Source organism: Lissotriton vulgaris, chromosome 12 (genome assembly GCF_964263255.1).
Source record: "Lissotriton vulgaris chromosome 12, aLisVul1.2, whole genome shotgun sequence".
Taxonomy (NCBI): Eukaryota; Metazoa; Chordata; class Amphibia; order Caudata; family Salamandridae; genus Lissotriton; species Lissotriton vulgaris.
In genome coordinates, this window is record NC_141700.1 from 508,381,800 (window position 1) to 508,404,010 (window position 22,211).

General features: G+C 48.3%; 1 protein-coding gene across 2 annotated transcripts in view; it reads left to right on the forward strand.

The window, feature by feature from the left end:
* Positions 1-22,211, forward strand: part of PDPR (pyruvate dehydrogenase phosphatase regulatory subunit) — an 811,642-nt gene that overhangs the window by 62,066 nt on the left and 727,365 nt on the right. For both annotated transcript variants that reach the window (XM_086945269.1, XM_086945270.1), the window contains exon 3: positions 372-505. In XM_086945269.1, coding sequence (XP_086801395.1) covers positions 372-505 — 134 coding nt within the window. The remainder of the gene's footprint in view (positions 1-371; positions 506-22,211) is intronic.

A 22,211-nucleotide genomic window follows, 5' to 3' on the forward strand; every position in this document is an offset into this window, starting at 1 on the left:
AATGAGGTTTTGTGCATTGCAGCAAAATGCATGATAGGTAATGTGAAGGCATTAAACGACATGTGTTCCTTTGTGATTTTGAGACTTTGCTCAAACAGCTAATTTGGAGACATAGCATTCAAAGACTTGTTTAGAAGATGAACTAGTGTAGAGAGGTAAACTAGCATGGAAGGAGTTGGAGCAGCAAATTGTGCAGCAATATCAGCTCCAGGTATTCTATAGTATTGGCGCAGGTCACTCAAAGATCTCGAGTGTCAGTTTGCTCTTTCTGCGCCTGGCTTAGTATCTTATGTTTATTGCCATTTTCTGTATTTTACTTCTCTTCAGACTGAAAGGCTTACAAATTATTATTTTTTTGTCTCAATATTTAGATTGGCAGCTGGATCCACGCGCTTTTGTGCTGGCATTGTGAGTACCGTCAAACACATCTCTATTGAAACAAAGATGGCAGATTATTCAAATAAGCTTTATCAACAACTGGAACAAGAAACTGGCATTGCAACAGGTTAGGAAACCAAGTAGTATCAAAAATGTCTGTTTAAACCGGACTCTGCTGTTATGCTAAATGTTGTGGCCTTGCTGTTGTGGGTACCAAGGGGTGTGTTCATGTTCATTATTTTGATTTTCACAAAATGTTTGTGGTGATAGCATTTTGTTTGATTTGTTGAAAAATATATGATGCCTTTAGGCAAGACATATGGTGCTCACAAGTCCTCTTCTTTCCATAGGGTCTTTGCTGGATGTTTTCAGCCAGCATTAGCTCTTTTCCAGTTAAAAACTGGCAGTATGACAATTATTTGTATAATAAAAGTCTCCATTGTGTTTTATTACTGTACATGTGCTGAAATTCCCAATTAGTTTAGACTGGGCCGAATGAAAATAAGCGTTAGAGGTTAGGCTCGGCTTTTGGTTGAGCTTTTTGTATTGATGTTTCTGATTATTGATTAGGTACTGTTTATCACGTAATTTTATTGGGAAGTTGGCGAAGGTTGGGATAGCTTAGGTGTTTGGTAGCTCATGGTAGCCTCAGAGTAAGAATTCAGTATTGCTATACATAGATTACTTCATAACACTTGTTAGAGCTTCTGATATAGGCAAGATTCTGCTGGATGCAACTATTAATATTTACAGATGTTGACTAACAAATGACGAAGAACATGGTGAAAGGGCAATGCTGGCCCAGACAATCTACCCGCCATCATAATAAAAACCAATATAGATTGGTGGGCGGACTTGTTCTCAAAGATGTTTTCGAGAATACTAAACACTGGAATCTTACCAGACAGCTGGAAAGGGGCTATCATTAGACCGATACATAAAAAAGGCGATGTAAATTTCCCTAAAAATGATCGCCTAATAAACCTCTTGGATATTGGGGGAAAAGTATTCTCTAAAGTAATCCTTGGTCTGCTTAAAGACTGGGCTGAAGATAACTGTATAGTACCCCCAAAACAGGGGGGATTTAAAGAAAAGGGTATTCACCCGTTGACCATTGTTTTGCCCTCTGGGCGGTAGCGCCGAAGTCGATAGAGCAGAGGGGTAACTTGTTCTGCTGCTTTGTAGACTTCCGCGCGGCATTTGACCTTGTAGGCAGAGAGCAGCTATGGTCAACCTTGATAGGCTATAAAATACACGATGACCTGTTAGCCCTTATTCAGGCTTTACGTACAAATAACTGGGCCCAGGTAATCCTGGATGAGGCGGGTGGATTGTCTGGGAGGATCCAGATTGGAAATGGCCTGAGGCAGGGGTGTGTATTAGCCCCGTTGTTTTATTCCCTGTTCATAGCGGACCTACCCTGGAATTTAAGAGAGGTCCGAGGGGCTAGCCCAAAGCTAGGAGGTAATCACATATCTTGTCTGCTATATGCAGACGATTTGGTGATTATGGACCAGACAGAGATAGGTCTGCAGAGGAAATTAAACCTGTTCCATAAATACTGCTTAAATAAAAAATTAGTAGTGAACATGGAGAAGACCAACATATTATGCTTCGGTAGAAGTAAGACCCGGTTTCCTTGGTGTCTTGGTACGGAATTACTCGAGAAGGTAACAGAATATAGATACCTGGGAATATGGTTCATGAGTAATCTGAATTGGACCACCCATCTGGAAGCATTAAAAATGAGGGCAACGGCTTCTATGAAGGGTTTAAAAAGATTTAATAGCTTCCATGGAGAAATGTCAGACGGGCCGATTATAAAGGCCTACCTAGCTATGGTCCCAGCGCAATTTCTATACGGGGCAGAGGTTCTCTTTTTAAGCGGGAAAAAATGTTGGGATAAAGAGGAGGGTATGATCCTGAAAAGCTTGTTCTCGCTGCCAAAATCATCAATGATACAAGCAGCAAGATTAGAGTTGGGATTTACCTCTTGGGCAATAACCACAAGGATGGCCCTAATACGTTTTTGGCAGTGCCTAGGGACTGGGGAGCCCCCCAAAAAAATCTCACAGTGGTGTAGAGAAGAAATTGCCTCTAGTGAGTTATCCTGGGTGAAAGAAACAGGAGCCTCTTTAAGAGAAGCATATGGAGTGCTGGGATTAGAACTAGGCACGCAGTTAGGACACGCCATAATAGGCAAAAAAGAACTACGGTCTTTGGTAGTCGACGTGTCCTGTACATGTGATCAAGAGTACCTCCTGCAGAAAACTTCGGTGTCCCATATGACCCAAATGTGGGCTTTAGAAGATCAACCGTATCCTTCTTTAGACAGGTTACCGAAACACCGTCTAAAACGAGAGGTACTAAAAGTGAGAATGGGAATAAATCCATGTTACGTAAATAATAGGATTAAAAACCTCATGACAAATAATGATGGTAACTGCACTTGTATGTTAGGTACCCCCCTGTGACATTATACATATTTTATTAGACACTGGGATGGTTACACCACCACCCTCCTGGACAATCTCGCCAACCTCGGACTCAAACAACTTGTTAATACCACCACACACTACGCAGGACACACACTCGACCCTATCTTCACCTCCAGCAAACATATCTCCTTCAGTCACACCACAGTTCTCTATTGGACGGACCACAGCTGCGTTCACTTTGTCTACAAAAAGACCACAACCCACAACCATCCTCAACCCACTCTGCGAAGAAACTGGAACAAAATCACCATCGACCAGATCTCCTCATCGCTTCTTCAAAACCCCCCTGCCCACTCATCGAACCCCAACCAAGCAGCCATTAACCTCACTCAATGGCTAACCAACAGCGCCGACAACCTAGCACCGTTGAAAAAACGTCAAATCAAACTAGGCAACAAAAAGGCCCCCTGGTTCAACGATGATCTTAAGAAATCCAAGAAACTCTGCCGCTCCCTTGAGAAGGCCTGGAAAAAAGACCCAAACACCAGCACCAGGGCCGCCTTCAAAAACGCCACCCGCATACACCACCAACTGATCCGGACTGCCAAGAAAGCCGCATTCAAAGACCGACTAGACAACAACGCCCACAACAGCAAGGAATTATTCAACATCGTCAAAGAGTTTACCAACCCCACTGCCAACTCCAACGACATCACTCCCTCTCAAACCCTTTGCGACTCCTTAGCTTCGTTCTTCCACGACAAAATCGCAGACATCCACAACAGCTTCGACAACCAACCCGGAGACCAAGCCACCCAACCTTCTACCATACCTTCACCCCCCTTGAACATCCTTAATAACTGGAACCCAATCTCCACTGAGGACACCATCTGCCTGATGAACTCCATCCACTCAGGATCCCCCACAGACCCATGCCCTCACCACATCTTCAACAAAGCAGACTCCATCATAGCACCACACCTCCGAGACGTCAACTGCTCCCTCAACTCCGCCACCTTCCCGGAAAGCTGGAAACACGCCGAACTCAGCGCCCTTCTGAAAAAACCCACAGCTGACCCCACCGAACTCAAAAACTACAGCCCCATCTCGCTCCTTCCGTTCCCGGCCAAAGTCATTGAGAAAGCTGTCAACAACCAGCTCGCCGCCTTCCTCGAAACCAACAAATCCCTCGACTCCTCACAGTCCGGCTTCCGAGCCAAACACAGCACTGAGACCGCACTCATCGCAGCAACAGACGACATTCGAACTCTACTGGACAATGGAGACACAGTCGCCCTCATCCTCCTCGACCTCTCTGCAGCCTTCGACACAGTCTGTCATAGCACCCTGCTACAACGCCTCAGAAACATCGGAATCCAAGGAAAAGCACTGGAATGGATCACCTCGTTCCTTGCCGGAAGAACTCAGAGAGTTCGCCTCCCACCGTTCAAGTCAGAAGCCACAGAAGTCATTTGCGGCGTGCCACAAGGATCCTCTCTTAGCCCCACCCTCTTCAACGTTTACATGAGCCCCCTCGCGACCATCGCACGCCAACACAACCTCAACATCATCTCCTACGCTGATGACACTCAACTGATCCTCTCACTCACCAATGACCCGAACACCACCAAAATCAACCTACATGAAGGAATGAAAGAAATAGCCGAGTGGATGAAGCACAGCCGTCTGAAACTGAATTCAGACAAAACAGAAGTCCTTATCTTAGGTACCTCCCCCTCCGCCTGGGACGACTCTTGGTGGCCAGAGGCCCTTGGAAAAGCACCCATCCCGACGGACCACGCACGGAACCTGGGCGTCATCCTGGACTCCTCACTCTCGATGACCAGACAAGTCAACGCCGTTTCATCATCTTGCTTCAACATTCTTCGCATGCTCAAAAAAACATTTCGCTGGATCCCCACAGAAACTAGAAAAACGGTCACCCACGCACTGGTTACAAGCCGCCTGGACTAAAGAAACACCCTATACGCCGGTACCACCGCAAAACTTCAGAAAAAACTCCCAACGCATCCAGAACGCATCAGCCAGACTCGTACTAGACATCCCGCGTAAAGACCACATTTCTGGTCACTTGAAAAACCTCCACTGGCTCCCTGTCAATAAGAGGATAACTTTCCGCCTCCTCACCCACGCACACATAGCACTTTACGAACTTGGACCCGAATGCCTCAACACGCGACTTTCCTTCTACACCCCCTCCCGCCAGCTACGCTCTTCCAACCAAGCCCTTGCTGCTGTTCCTCGCATCAACAAAACCACCATGGGAGGAAGATCCTTCTCCTACCTGGTGGCTAAAACCTGGAACTCACTTCCCATTCACCTTCGCCTCACTCAAAACCACCTAGCATTCAGAAAGCAACTTAAAACCTGGATATTCGACAAGTAAGTCCCCACCCTTCCTCAAGCGCCTTGAGACCCTCTGGGTATGTAGCGCGCTATATAAATTATCTGACTTTGACTTGATATACGAAAGGAGATTTTATGCCCGATATTTAAAAAATACAGGATTATGAATAGGAAGCAAGCTGCCAACCTCTTAGTGGAAATGACAAATTTGGATATAGCCTGTGCCTTGGGGAAATACATGAGTAGAGTTAGGGTGTTTCTCCAGTGTACAGAGTTATAGGTGCAAGTAACCCCCCCCCCCTAATATAAAATGAGATTGTATTTTAATAGTAACGGATGTATTGTGTTTGGAAGGTTTTGGTTATATATGTCTAATTCATTGTGATTTTAATAATTCAGGAGGATATTGATTATCAATAAAAGGAGTTATGTTATCCTCCAGGAAATGACCATGTGTTGCATTTTTATAATTGTTTTATACTATGTGTTTTTATGAAGTTTTATAAAATGTAAAGTGTACACTTTTAGGGTTGTAACAAACCAAATAAAGTTGTAATGACTGACTAACTGACTGAGAGGGCAATAATGAGGAAAAAAGCAGACAACGTGGTGAATTGAAAAGTGTCAAAAAATGTAACTGTTGGTTTATAATTGTCTTTGAAAACCTGACTTTATAGATGCATATGGCTCTAGCCATCAGTTTGTTCAGAGGTGAAGGTGTGATTTTATGATGTGCCAGGATGGTTCATAACAGCATGGCTGACATTATAATAGCTTATAAACAGCAAAGTAGGTGACATGGTGGGACAACAACATGATTTAAAAAAAAAAAAAAAATTGAAAAGCACTAAATCTGTAAACTCTAAACATAGAGCTGGAGGACTTCTCCATTCAAGACTGATTAAAAAGAATGCCCCTTTTGTATACAACTAAATAGTGCACAAAACAGTATGTTTATTTTGGGATGGGTATATCGTGTTGCCTCAAAGAAAATGTGATTGAGTGACACATTTCTTTAAATACCAGTTATAGGTCTGAATGTTAGCACTGGGTTCACCAACAAAGGTTTAGTTTCACTTCAGTGGATGTTGGTTCTCCTTTGAATAGGATGACCCAGCTATGACACTACTAATGTTTGGTGGCAGCTAATTATAGAGTAAGGTACAGGCAGGCCTTTTTACCTGAATCTCAGTGAAGACGCTTCATACTAGTACTCCTGTGTAAGTCTGTGTAGTATTTCTTGAACATGCTCCGGATTCCCTGTGATTGTATGAGAAGTGTGTATGCATGTGCTTGGATTCATGCAAGGTGGGACACCCATGTTGGGTTCCCCCTGTGTGTATATAGTTCCTAAGGCTTTAGGGTGCCTCATAGGCTTAGCAGTGGGCTGAGTTTGTGGTCTCCTCTCTCCTGATGCTATTCCATAGATTCACAGTCCCTCCTAAATTCTTTGTAAATGCCTGTGCTCTGTCTATCATCCTCAATCGGAGAATAGACAATGCTGACACCAAACTAATTTGAGGATGTTAATGTTGTAATGTTCAGAGCCACACCTGCACTAGAGTTGTAGTCTGGGACTGTGGCTATAGTGCCCACCTCACATAGATGATTGGCTGCATGTTTCTCCTCCCAATTCAATGCCCTTTGTAGTGGAAATGGTCTGAGGGAAATTGCCATCTTGAGTGTGACAATTTCTCCTGAACATGGTTGCCACATGGCCATGGGACACTAATAAGAACAAGCACATGCAGTGAATTGTTCTCCCCAGTACGTTTGGGGCAATCTTTGAGTTTAGACAGTTGCTTTGGGTAAACTGACCACAAGGCTAGATACAAACTCGCCCCTCAAGCATATCTAGTATTCACCCTTTACTTCCAGGAGATCTTCACACCTGCATAGAGGAAGGAGTGAAATAGAAACAAAAATCAAACTTTCTCTTTCCTAAGTGTAAAGATTTATTCCATGACAAGTTCGAAGAACTTCTGCAGCTGCTGAAGGACTTAAGAGGTAGACTGCCTAGTGTGACACAAGTGTTCCCATTTCAGCCCGAGTCACAGACTTGAGACTAGTGAGAAGCCACACTTGCTGAAGTAAGCCTGACATATATGTTAGTCGTAAGATACAACAGTCCAGTTAAAGCTAAATTGAAGGCAAGAATAATAAGAGAACTATAAAAGTAAGAACAAGCCTGTCATACTTTCCACAGTTATTTTAACTTGCTGTGACCATGGTATGACAGACACAACTATACCCAGCATAGTTTCATATGTCAGGGCCCCACCTCAAATTACCAACATAACCTTGGATATCCATGCAGAGCCTACGATGCATTAGCACAGCCTGAAATGCATGCTAGAATCTTCAAATTCCTAGGCCGATCTTTAGTTGCCCTGGCTCAACCTTCCCCACCTAGATTCATCTTTACTTGCACAGGGACTTTTTAATCTGTCTAGAAACTGCCTCATATGTCTTCTCCAGCTTTATGAGGTTAGTGGGCCAATTTTAGCGTTTGTTAGGTGGCCCTATTCCACTCTGGTATTAAAGGTATGTCAAAGCGCTCTGCGGTTGAAGATAAGGCTTGTTCTTCACAGGTGCCCTGACACGTGTAGGCAAGGTTTGAGAGGCACCGAGAGAGAGCTACAAGGGGGAAGGCTCTCCAGGCCTAGGAGCCTGGTAAGTGAGGAAGACTAAGCAGTGCAGCTTTTCTCTCCCAACTTTGCCGTCTTTTCACCAGGCACAATGTAATGTAATAAAGTGGGCAAAAGTGTTTCTTCTCTGTCCCTCCACTGGTCCATCATTAGCAAGTAACTGGTTTAGGGAATGAATGGCACTATGGAAGCCCCAAACATTCCATCCCTGGAAATATTTTTAAAGTACCAGATTCCTTACCAGATCAAGGGAACTGAATTTTAGTTGGTTGCATAAATGGAAGAAGGGTTGTAGGGGCAAAGAATGTTGAGATGTTAGTTTTGTAGTTTATGGGTAAGAGGCCCTAGGAGCTGTATGTGATATAATGGCTCGTCTCCTCCTCATATCCCTTCCTCTTTTACTAGCTTACTCTCTTAGGTAGTGGATGTGATCTAATTCTAGTTGAAGATATTGGACCAGGGACACCTGGGTTCCGATCCTAGCTTTCGCTCTTGACCAAATTATTTGTTGCTTGTCTTCTTGTGCCTCAGTTCCTTTATCTACCAGAGATTATGAGCACTTAAAGAAGACAACATTTGCAATGGGCCCTATAAAAGAATATACATTTAATCCAGAGGCTGGAACAATAGCAGGAATGGTTGTTCTGAAAGCAGTTCTCTGCTATTGCTCTCACCCTGTCTGAGTTGTAAGTAGTATCCTCTAACATTGGCATTCCAGACCAATAGGATCTTTTTCTGTTTAAATGCATGGGACTTGATGGATATTGGGGATAGTAATAGTGAGAAATTTGTAATTAATTGCTGTATGAGAACAGTGGTAAAATGAGGATTACTTGAGAGATGTGAAACGGTGGCAGGTTAAAGGGGATATTTTTTTTAAATTTGGATTTAGAGCCCCCCCCCCCCCCAAACAAAAAAGATGTAATGAAAAGAGGAAAGTATCTAATTCCAATTCACTTTTGGCTGTGTAAATTGACCAGGCAATCATGGTGTTTGATTCATGTAGGACTTGAACAGGAAACCAATCATAACACTGTTCAATAAAGAGAATTTTCAGCCTCTGCACAATTTCAAGGTTCTGACTGCAATATGAATTTAAAAAATACAGTTGTGCTCATAACCACACTACCAATCACTCTTCAGTGTAAGTGTTACTAATGCATTCTGCCAGCCTATAGGTGAAAGGTTTTCTTTTGCACTTTAAAGCATATTGCTGGACATGGCCCTTTTTTGCAGCCCTCCAGATGTTTGCCTTCTGTCGCTTAACCGTTTTTTGTTGCCATTAGGACTCTGAGCACATTTTCCCACTTGCCAGTGGTAAAGTGCTTGTGCTCTCTCCCTGAAACATGGTACAGTTGGCATATGGCTGATTGGTAAATTTTAATTTACTTGCAAGTCACTAGTAAATGGTAATGCATGTACCTAGGGCCTGTCAATTAAATGGGTCTATTGGGCAGCAGCACCCATTGTGCCACCCACTAAATTGGCTTTCCAAAGCGTCTGTCCTGCCACTGCAGCCTGTAGTGCAGTTTTAATCTGCCAGTTCAATCTGGCAAAATAAACTTTTTGTGAGGTGTAAACCTTCCTAAGGTAGGCCCTAAAGGCTCATAGGGCATGGTGCATTGTATCTCAAAAGTAGGACATGTGTATTTTATTTTGACATGTCTTGGCAGTGAAAAATTCCTAACGTTGTTTTTCCACGGTTGGAAAGGCCATATCTACCATTGATTAACACTGGGTTACCTTAATACTAAAGTTTGATTGGGAGCAGATGGAGATATGCTGTTCATTCTCAAATGGATTGTAATTTAAAATCCTCTTTAGTGGTAAAGTGGGATTTTAAGTCACAATTCTGCAAATTCCACTTTTAGAACGTTGGCATATCTTGTCCCAACCATTTGTGTCTTCTTCTAGTTTCCTCAGTCACATGCTTGTGAAAGGCTCTACCATTGGGGTTTGTGTATTGCTTCTAGACAAAAACACACAGGAGCCTTAGGTGTGGACAGGAAGGGCCATACTGGCAGGATGACTTGGGGGGGGGGGGGGGTGTTGGACCCAGCCCCACACACACTTCAAAGAGCTCTGCCTCCTGCTCCCACAAGGGAGTCTGATACCAATCATTCTCTTTCTTTTTGCCCGAGAAGAAAGACTGGCCCTGCTTGCTTTTATCCCAGGCTAACCAAAGAAAATCCAAGGGACAGTTGGCTGTACTCCTGTGTAAGCTACAGGGTCACAAGCTTTAGAGGCCTCCCTACAACTGCTTAGCTGACCTACTGCAACTGGAACTGCCTTATCCTCTGCTGGAGAGAGTCCCTTATCCGCTAGAGGTGCCTCCCCGGGTCCTGGACCCTTGGCTGTCATCAGAGTGTACTCGTCTTAAATGAAAGGTGAAAATCCTGAAGTTTGGGCTCCTCGCCTCTGGGAACGGGCCAGTTCACGGCAAGATTCTGCCACCCGCCACAACCACCAACACAACGTTCCGGTGAGACCTACTCTTCGCATGACAGTGACCACCAGCTACGACTGGCAACATGAGACCTACACTTTGTGCTGCTGCAGTTAACAGTCCTTGATGACCACCAATGCAATCTCAGTGACTGTCAATGACTGTGTGCGACGCCCAACTGGCTCGCCAGAAAGAGATGCATGGGGTCCTTTTCAATGGTGTAATAGAGTAGATGCCCTCTATACCGGTGCAAGAGCATCGACTCTCTTTACTTCCTCATTCTCAAGATGGACAGCTATCAGAGTCCAATCTAGGACCTCATGCCCCTCAACAAATGTATCCTGACTGAACATTTCCACATAGCAACTCTGCAGAACCTCATTCCTTTGCTCCAGCAAGTTAACAACATGACAGTATTAGACCTCAAGAAGGCCTACTTTCACAGACCCACCCACCCTGCCCAAAGAAACTACCCCTGATTTTGGGGTAAGTAGGGAGCTCTACAAATTTAAGTACTGCCCCGTGGGTTCACCACTGTTCCATGGGTCTTCACAAAATGCCTAGAGTTACTAGCCGCCCCTCTCTCAAAAGGGGCAGGATGTTCCCCTATCTCGACCACTGGCTGATAAAAAGCGCTGGCAGGCAACAATACCTAAAGCCACACTCAAATTAAAATCTTCCCTGTTTCACAGCCTGGGATTCACCACTAGGCGAAAAGGCATACCTTCAGTGCACATCGCCCTCTGCAGTGGTAGAACACCATAACCTGTTTTTGCAAATAATACTTCAGGGCTGACATTTTATTTTTCTATAATCAAAGAGGTTGTAGCACCTTTGAAGTCTTATTACTCATAAAGGATTTGGCAATTTTTAATAAACCATTTTGGTTACTTGGCTCAAAATAGTACCACTTTGATACATTGGTCTCATTTGACTCCTGTCAGCCTTCACAAACTTGGTGAAAATCTATGCTGCAATTGTAAATAAACTATTTGGAGGAAACATTCTTTACCTCACAGCCTTTACAATGTAGGGCCTTTATCACACAGTCTTTACCATGCAGGTAAGTACGTAGTATAGGTTTCAACTTTTATCATGCGTCTTTTACCACGTTGTATTTTACCAAACAGTTAAGTATATACTTTTTTTAAATAGCAACTTATTATGTTATTTAAAAAAATGAAGGATTAAGGTGTGGGTAGAGGTAAAGGGAGTTAAGGATGAATTTAGAGGTTTATGGAGGTAAAGGGATGTAAGGGAATTTTTGATAGAGGGGGCGTGGCTTGGACGCCGATGGCGATGGTCGCCTGAGAGCTCGGCTCCGGGACTGAGCCCACTTTGATCCTGCAGATCGGAGCCCGCGGGGCACCCCGACCCCCGCAAACCAACGATCGGGCCAGTGGGGACCTGCTGGGACACCCGGTGATACTCTAAAACCGGTTGCTCCGACGGAAAACCGAAGTTCAGGGGTCCGCGGAGTGGGACCCAAGATGGAGCTCGGACCTTCTCGATTGCTTGGCCGGGACCCTAGACCCGTGGGAGCATAGCGGGGCACAGCGCATCCTCTCTACATCCTATCTCCCCGAGACACGTTAGTCTTGTTGACGATTTGGAAGGTTCCGGGCACGGTGGCTGTCCCCAGACGAACTGTCAGCCGAATTTTCATCGAAAATCAGAACACGGACGACCGGGGGCCCTGTGTGTGAAGACGATCCCACGAGCCGCACCCGACTGCCCCCCACCGAGTGGCTGAACTTCATGGGCACCACAGAGTCTCCCGCGGCACTGGTGGCTCTCATTCCAGACCCTCATCGGCCAGGCGGGCCTGCCCGACCTGGCGCCGATCGTCCACGCCTCCTTCTCATTGGCCTCCGGCGACACGGCGGTGGCACGGCCCGAGGTTGCGGAGGAGCAGCGGGCCCTGGTGACGGAGATCGGCGACCCTCGGCACAACGACTGCGTGCCAGGAGCGACATAGTCGATGCCCGCACTCGGTGGTGCCTCTGACGAACTTTACTCCACGGGACTCAACCGCCATGGGGAAACCGAGGGGGCCCAAGGCGACCACCCCAGCCGCCTCGGATACGGAGGCGCCGGATAAGGATGACCGAGGGGACACGGAGAGCTCTGGTGGTCCCCACTTACAACAACAATTTGACCGGGTCCTGGAGGCGATCGCAACCACGCGCTCGGCCCTACAGCAAGACATCGCCCAGGTTGCGACGAGCTTGGGCCTCCTCAGGGCAGACCACGGCAAGCTCTCGGACAGAGTTAAGGAGGTGGAGAGCTCAGTGCAGGTCTTGGAGCCGGCACAGAAGACTCTGGCCGCGACAATGAAGGATGCCCTGTCCCGGATCGAGGCCTTGGAGAGACGGGCGGAGGATGCTAAAGGGCGCAATAGGCGGAATAATATTCGGGTGGTGGGCCTGCCGGAAAAGATCGAAGATGGCGACATGGTGGCCCACTTGGAAGCTTGGCTCTGGGACACAGTGGCCCCAGAGGGTCTGTCCTCCTTCCACACCCTGGAACGGGCACACAGAGTGCCGGCGAGGCCGCCGCAACAGGGCCGCGCCCCGCGACCGGTGGTGGCGCGTTTGCTGAACTTTCGGGACAGAGACCTCATCCTCAATGCCGCCAGGCACAACGGCCCTTATCAGGTGGAGAATAGCTAGGTGAACATTTTCCCGGACTACACATATGAGACCCAGCGCAAACGGGCGTCTTTCCTGGCGATCAAGCGCGAACTCCGGAGCGAGGGCATCCAATATTCGCTCCTTTTTCCTGCAAGGCTCCGCATTATCATTGACAACAAAACCCAGTTCTTCGATTCCCCGGAGGAAGTCTGCAACTGGCTCGAACTCTATAGGGCTGGCAAAGATGGTTTCGGCTCGTCGTCTCAGCTGGCTGTGGAACCTGGGCAACAACGTCGTTCCAAAAGGCTTCGCAGCCACCGCGGCAAGCCGGGCAGGCCTTCGACTTTGGAGACATTGGCAGAGCGGCGGGGAGTGTTGGAGATGGTGTCTACTTTATCTGGTTCACAAGGTGGCCTCATTGTCGAGGAATCGGAGCCTGGAGGCGAAGGAGCGCAAACGGACACGGAGGAATCAGAGACCGATAGTGTCCACTTGCCGGTGGTTACTCCAGACTCTGCTGAGGGCATGCTGGATTGACAGGGTTGACTGGGTGAGCTACTTCCATTTGGGTGGGGGTTTGAGGCGGATGTGGTAGGGAAAGCGATTGATTGTATGCTCTGGTGGAGGGGGCCCGATCGAGCTGTAGCTTTTTGTTTTGGGCTCAATTAGTCTCGGCAGTCCGAGACTCGAGGGCCCATTACCGGTGCCCAGCCCGCACCTAGCCCTTAAGGCCTTCCTGCGGTGGCGACCGCAGGATTAGTCCGGGATTGTGGGATTGTTGGGGGTATGGTTTGGATGGGAACTAGATGGCACTATTTGGGTCCTGTTCTGGGGAGGGCGGGTAGGGGTTTGTTTCAAACGGGAGTTGTTTTTTGGTTGGGGAAAATGGCCGCCATCAGTGTTGAATTGACTGTCGCTCGTTCTTTGTTGGGGCCTTGGTGGAGAAACCCGGAACGTACAGTATGGGACAATGGTTGATATTGCTAATGTGAAATGCATCACTTGGAATGTACGGGGGCTTCACACTATGTCTAGACGACACAAGGTTCACGCTTATCTAGTGCGTAGAGGGGTGCAGATAGCGCTGCTGCAGGAGACTCATCTCAACAAGGCGGAAGGGGCGGCGCTACAGCGTAGATGGAGAGGGCAGGTCTTCTATAACTCATACTCAGCGTATGCAAGGGGGGCGCTAATATGGATCAGGGCTGAGGTTCCTTTTCAGGTTACGAAATCAGTGGTGGATCCGGAGGGTCGCTACGTGGCTCTCTCAGGCACGCTGGGGGGTAGGGACTTGAACATTTGCTGCATTTATGCGCCTAATGTGGACCAGCTTGCCTTCCTCACCGGGTTATCGGGTTCGTTGGCCCACTTCTTCTCGGGAACCCTCCTACTCGGTGGTGATTTTAATTCAGTAGTGGACGTAGAGGCCGACCGCTCGCACCCCCCCTCCCAGACTCCCCAGTTCGCCGGGTTGCGAAAGGGAGAAAGAAATGGCAGACGAACTGGGGGCTCACGGATATCTGGAGGGCACAGCACCCCGACACTAGAGACTACTCCTATTTCTCTGGCCTACATGAGTTGCACGTGCGACTGGATGGGTTTCTGGGATCGGTGGAGTTGGTATCCGCAGCGGTTCGCTCTGAATATTTGACCAGGACCATCTCAGACCACAACCCCCTCTTGATGGACTTTCGTTGGTTTTCCGGGATTCCTAAGGTGCCCACCTGGAAAATGCGCCCGGAGATCTTAGAGGACATAGTCTTTAAGGCGGACCTGGAGGACAAAATCTCGGAGTATTTCGCGTCCAATGGGGGTACTGCGGGATCGAGAGCGTTAGAGTGGGACGCCTTTAAGGTGGTGATCAGGGGCTACTGCATTTCTAAAAAAGTGGGCATGCGGCGAGTCATCCTTGATGACTTGGCTGCGGCTGATCGGAAGCTCCGCGAGATGGAACTTCGCCGCCCCGGTCATCCTGAACTCCAGGAGCGCACGGCGGCGGCGAGAGAGACCGTGGCGAGGGAGGTCGAACGGCTGCGCTGCTTCGACTATAAGGCTTACACTACTAGGTCGCTCACGGAGGGGGATAGGTCGGGCGCGTTGTTAGCGTGGCTAGCCAATCCTACGCGCCGGACCTCTCTGACGACGTCCATGCGCACGGCGGAGGGGTCTGAGGTGCACACTCAGCTGGAGATTTTGGGCTGCTACCTGCGCTACTATGAACAACTATACCGCAGTAGCTCTGCCAGGGACCCCGATCTGATTGACGAATACCTGCAACCCCTAGAGTTGCCAACGCTGGAGCCGGAAGTAGCGAAGGCTCTGGGATCCGACATCGAACTAGGTGAAATTCGTAGTGCCATTAAAGGGATGGCGAGGAATAAGACCCCGGGCCTGGATGGCCTCCCGGTTGAATTCTACTTCGCCTATGCTGACCTCTTGGCGCCTCGGCTGTTGATAGTCTACAGAGAGGCGAAGCGGTTGGGTCGCCTCCCCGGCTCGATGTGTGAGGCCTTAGTGGTTCCCCTCCTCAAACCTGGAAGGGAACCGACCGACCCGGCGTCCTACCGACCTTTATCAATGCTGACGGTCGACTATAAGATCCTGAGTAGCATATTGGCATCGAGGCTGCTGGGGCACATGCGCTCTTTGGTACATGAGGACCAGGCTGGATTCATTCCCAAGCGAAACACAACCATGAATATTCGCAGGCTGTTTCGCTTGCTGGGGGAATCACACATAGAAGCCCCATGCCCGGTGGTTCTTTCGGTGGATTTGGAAAAGGCCTTTGATAGTCTGGAATGGGACTACCTGCGCAGAGTATTGCTGCGATTCGGTCTGGGAGAGGGCTTTGTTCGGTGGACCACGGTATTATATGCCTCGGCTTCGGCCAGGGTAAGGGCAGGCCCGCTGATCTCCTCACAATATCCGGTGGAGAGAGGCACAAGACAAGGTTGCTCACTATCCCCGCTACTCTTCGCGCTAGCGGTGGAACCACTGGCGCTGTTGATCCGGTCCGGGGTCTACTTTAACGGTTTGCGGACACCATCTGGCCCGCATCATGTTTCGCTTTACGCTGATGATCTGTTGCTCTTCCTTGAGGACCCGGTTGATGCCTTGAATGGGGCTGCGTCGGAGCTAACGGCTTTTGGGGAGGTCTGGGGCCTTCAGGTAAATTGGGCCAAGACTTGTCTGTTCCCGGTTCGCAGGGGAACGCCCAGACCTGACATCAGTGGGGGAATTAGATGGGAACCTAACTGTTTCAAGTACCTAGGGGTATACATATACCGCGACCCAACTGACCTCCTGGATGGGAACATAGCCCGCTGTACTCGCGCGTTGCGTGGTAGCATGGACTTTTGAGCTACCTTGCCGCACTCGGTGGCAGGGCGGATCGCTCTGCTGAAAATGGTCGCACTCCCCCGACTGCTCTACTACTTTCGAGCGCTGCCGATTTGGATCCCGCCGGCCACCTTTCGGCTATTGCGATCCATGGTGGTGGGATTCCTCTGGGGTTCGGGCCGCCGGAGAGTGGCCCTCAAGACCCTGATGAGGCCGAAATCTGAGGGTGGCCTTGCGGTGCCGGATTTTGAGAAATATTATTTGGCGGCGCAACTACAGACCTTCACCCAGGAGGTCGCGCGGGAGTTTCGTGGCCCGGAGACCGGGAGGGGCACGGGGATGCCTAGGCATGTTATCTCTTTCATCACATTGCGACAACGTCTGGCCTTGCAGGACCTGACGCTCGAAGAAAAGACCATTCGATTATGTTGGAATCGCGCCCACGCCCGGGGACAGTTGAGGTTACAATACCACTAGGAATGCTGACGGCCCTACCTCACGGGGGAGATTGGTCACGCCTGGGGCACTGGGAGGAAGCGGGACTGCAGCTGGTGGGGGACCTTTATGAGGACGGAGCGTTACTGCCCTTTCAAGAGATCATAGACCGCTTCGACGTCCCTAGGGGCGATTTCCTTTTGCACACGGCTCTGGTCCGAGCGATCCAGGCGCACTGGAAAAGCGGGCTGGAGGAACCGCCTACGTCCCCGGTGTGCCAGTATGTTATGATGTCCGCGGGGACGGTCAAAACGGTCACGTGCCTGTATAGCAGATTGGTTAACGATGGGGTTGACCCCCCTCACCACTTTACGAACCCGCTGGGAGGCAGACATAGGAAAGGAGATACCGGAGACGACCTGGTCACAACTCATGCGACGGGCCTGGAAGGGCGCACGCCATGCCCGTTTCCAACTGGTCCACTTTTACGTACTCCACAGGGCCTATTTGACCCCGGCGAAGATACAACAGTACTTTGCCGCGGATTCTGCTGAGTGCCCCAGGTGTCGAGCGCCTGAGGCGGACCTCCTCCATATGCTGTGGTCTTGCCCGGCGCTGTCCTCCTATTGGCTTGGAGTGGGCGACACCCTGAATAGGGTAACGGGGAGGTCCTTATCGGTCGACGCGGCGGTGGGGCTCCTGCACTGGTTCCCGCATACCCCCAAGAATAAAATCTCGAGTAAATTTATTGATCTGGGGCTTCTCGCTAAACGGGAGGTGACCAGGAATTGAAAGGCAAGGGTTGGTCCGACAGAGGCTAGGTGGCACAGCGAACTGTTGAAATGGGCGGCGGGGGAGAGCACTCTGCGATACCAATTGGCTAGGCGGCAGCACAACGAGAGAGCGCTGGAATCAGCACTAGAATGGGAGACGTTAGTGCAAGCCCTCAGGGATTATTGCGCTTCCAGCGATTCCGAGAGTGAAGATGCGGCACATCCCGAATCCCGATAGGCAATTACACTTTAGATACATATAGAATCCTCTGAGGGTTTTTCCCATAGGCTTTCCTACACGCACTACAACACACACTGATGGCGGGGTTGGGGGGGGGAACTAGTTGAATCATTGGGTTGTTGGGGGGGGGGGGGGGATTTCTTTTGCCCTTTTGTAGGATGATTTGGAAAAGCATATGAAGACCTTTGGATCATCCGGACCAGCTTCGACCTTATATCAGATCCCCTTTGGTGTTCGCCGCCCGACCCTTGGGTTGTGGGCTGAATGGCTGTGTACACATGTCGTTTGCCAAAGGGGGATGGGATGTGTTCAATTTTTTTCTGATTGTGCCTATATTGCTGGTCCGATATGTAATTTTGGCTAATTCCTGCAATAAAAATATATTTTAAAAAAAAGGGAATTTTTGATAGAGAAGTCTAGCTGCATAGCTGCAGATTCCTTACCTAAGACTATCCCCAGGCTTCAGAATGGATCAGGATTTTTTTTTTTAGCATTACTCCTACACGCAGGTAGGTGGCGTAGTTTTTTTTTTTTTTTTTTAAGTTTAAAAGACCTTTATTTCACTTCACACAGTATGCACAGCTGTGAGTCCACAACCCGGAGGTCGGCAGCGCTTCATAGCAACGTTTCAGATGGAATAACACAGCCTGATAGCCGACATCCCAAAGGGCCCGGCGGCGTGTAGTCACTAGCACGATATTAATCAATACCCATGTGAGTCGTGTCCAATCACTTTTTAAAATTCATATGTATCTTGAAACCATATCAACAGTACACTAATCCAACTCCCTGCCACAGCCCCAGACTGAATGTTTGCTAGACACGTCCCACAATGCCCAGTCCATTCAACACTCATCACAGGCAGAACACCTTTTCCCAGTAAAGTCACTATTTATATCACTGTTGCAATAGCACTCTCCCAACACCCTCACTAGTCCCACTCCCATCCAGAGCACCCCAATGCCCACTACCTCTTGCACAACACTAGCGGGCACATAAATCAGTCAGTCTGGCTCAGCCATAATGTAAATGGTACCCAAATGTCAATCGGCCTAGACCTACTCGGCAAAATATCCCAGTAGTTCGTCAGTTGGTCCTTACAATACACAGCCGATCTAATCCATTCCGCTATCGCGGGTGGGGCCACTTTCTTCCAGTGCAGCGATATCTGGCGTTTGGCTAGTAATAACATCATCACAACCAACTTACATGAATTATTGGGCACCTCCATGACCCAACCCAAGAGCGCTAATAATGGATCAACTCTAAGTTACACTTCTATCATGTGCCCTATGTGACCTAGCACTTAATCCCAATATTTCGCCACCTGTCTACATTCCCAGGTCAGATGAAAAAAGGTTGCTTCCTGCACACCACATCTCCCGCATTTTGCATCCGATTGCAGCCCCATACGCAACAACTGTTTAGGCGTGCGATAAATCCTGTGTAGGTAATTAAAGTGTATTAGCCTCAATCTATAATTAGGGGACAGGTTCTCAAGTTGTGCACAACAAAATTCCCATTGCTTGTCAGTTATAGTTATGCCTGCTTCCCGTTCCCATTCAATTTTGGACCTACACAATACTACCGGTGACGTGTCCTGCGTTATGTTATTAATTTGTGTAATCAATTTATGGGGGGAGTTATTAGAGAGTATGGCCTCTAAGGCTGGCAACGTGGGCGGATCCGCAGGAAATTGCGGGCATCATGTCATACATGCTGCTCTGAGTTGATAAAACAACAGCATATCAGATGCAGAAGGCTCATTAGGCTCCCTCAACGTTTGCAACGTCAAAAAGACGTCATCTGGGTAAAGATCACTGGCTACCCTCAATCCCCTTGTGCCCGCTCTTCCTGTCACTGCTTTGTCTAATAACGGTTCTAACAATGGATTCCCGCCCAACGGCATCGATGGTGCATATAACTCCTCGATTCCGGCCCTCTTTGCCAATTTGGCCCAGGCCCATCTAGTAGTTTCAACTGTGTTAATATCCTCTGGTGACCTCTTGTATAGATGATAAACCGTCACATTTAGCGGGGTGGGCGTGGCTACATCTATTTCGATAGCCACGTGTGGCTGGAATGGAATCGGATGTTGCCAATAATGCCAATAATGCAAATATTGCGCTTGCGCACTATACGCATAAAGCTCAAAATCCGGTGCTGCCAGACCACCCTGAATGAAAGGGAGCGTCAATAGTTTCCATGAAACCCTAGGCTGGCGTCCCGCCCATATCAGATCCAGGATCCCAGTTCGGAGTCTTTTAAAGAAATGACTATTCAAAGGAAGTGGGATATTAACGAAGAGATAAAGTAACTTTGGCAAAATTACCATTTTAGTGAGGGCTATACGCCCCGTCAGGGAGAATGGCAATGTTTTCCATCTCTGCGTCTTTCCTTCAATCCAATCCACCACTCTGCCGTAGTTTACGAGCCATATCTCCTGTATGGATCTGCTAAACCAGATACCCAAATACTTAACCTCACCGTCCGTCCATTCAAAAGGAAACTCCGTGACACACTGTTTAGTCCCGTCCGTTAGCGGAAATTTATCTGTATACCTGTGAGCCCTCCGTATCATATAAACTTTCTCATAACCGGGTCAAGGTTATCCTCAGGTTTTACTACGTAAATGGTCATGTCGTCCGCATACATAGAGACAAGCAGACCCCGCATCGTGAACCCGATGCTGCGCATTGTGTGATGCTGTCGGGCCGCCAGTGGCTCAGTCGCTATAGCAAATAACAGAGGCGATAATGGGCGACCCTGTCTAGTACCCCTTGTGATAATTATCGGTTCCGACAGTTGGCCATTCACCTTTACTCTCGCTGTGGGAGCAGTATACAAAATCCCAATTTGCTGTATAAGGGAGGGACTAAACCCCATTCTAGTAAATAATGCAAACAGAAATTTCCACTCGAGAGTCAAATCCTTTCGTTGCATCCAACAGGGCAGCAGTTGCCTGTACACCCGGGTCTAAGTAATGAAGTAGTCCAAACAGGGTCCTGAGGTTATGGGAGGTAGCACGTCCCGGGACAAAGCCAGACTGGTCCGACAATGCTATTTGTGGTAGCATAGGCTTTAGCCTATCTGCCAATAACTTCGCATAGATTTTTGCATCTAAATTGATCAACGAGAGGGGTCGATAAGATTCTGGACTAGCCGGATCCTTGTCCGGTTTCAAAAAAGTTATCGTGGCCTCCCTGAGTGTAGGCGGAAGCATTCCTGTGTCCATGGCTTCCAAATATACCTTATGCAGCCGAGGTGCCACTATAACCACATACTCTTTATAGAAGGCTGCTGTCAAGCCGTCCGATCCTGGCACTTTATCAGCCGGCATACCAGCTATGACCAATTTCACATCCTCCACAGTGATGGGAAGATCCATATACTGTCGTGCCCCATCATTGAACCAAGCTAATGCTACAGTGTCTAGATAGTCTGTTATGTCACTCTCCTCTGGATCCGTGCGTGAAGTGTAGAGTGTCTGATAGAAGTCCGTCATTGTGCGAAGTATATCTTTTGTTGTTCTCACTATTTCTCCATCTTCCCCTGTAAGTTCAGTAATATACTCCGCGCCCCTTGGAGCACGTATTAGGGAAGCAAGTGTTGTTCCCGCTCCATCGCCCTCTCCATATCTCTTGGCCTGTGCATATTTATTTAGGTATGCTGTTTACGTCACCGCCTCTTCCTGAAATGCAGTTAGTTTCGTCCTTAACGCTGCTTGAGTGGAGTTCGTAGGGTGCTCTCTACAGTCCCTCTCCAGCCCAGCAATTTCCCCTTCGAGTCTTACCAGCGGATCTCTTATAGACTTCAACACTCCCGATTTAAGTGCCATGCAGTTGCCCCTTGTTACCACCTTAAATGCCTCCCATAACGTTCCCCGTGACTCTACTGAACCCTCATTGAACTCAAAATACTCAGTCAGTTTCTCTCTAAGTTCCTCCCTAAACACCTGATCCAACAACGCCCTCGAGGGAAACCTCCAGCTAAAAGGCCTAACCTACTGCGGAGGGATCAATAGGTGTATCCGCACCTGTGCATTATCTGAAAAGGTCCTGGGTAAGTGAGCGGCCTTGACCACCTGGGAATGTAAGTTTCCAGACAAAAGCCAATAATCAATCCTCGATCATGCGCCTCTATGTGGTGTCGCGCAGGTACCCTCCCTGTCATCCTGATGTAACACCCTCCATGTGCCAACCAGGCAGTCGTCCTCCATTATTTCTTTTAACATCGCTGCCGCTCTAGGGTGATGTTCACGAGACATACCATGTCTATCATCGAATGAGGACAGGGCCACATTACAATCTCCACCCCATAGGATCGCTACCTGCCCATATGACTGGATTTGCTGCCATATTTTTTGGAAAAATATAAGACTATCCCCATTCGGCCCATATACATTCACAATCCACACCGGTTCGTTACATAACATTCCCAGCAGTAGTATGTACCTACCCTCCGTGTATGAGTCAGTTGTCGTCCACTGCAATCCTTTCCGTAGCAATATGGC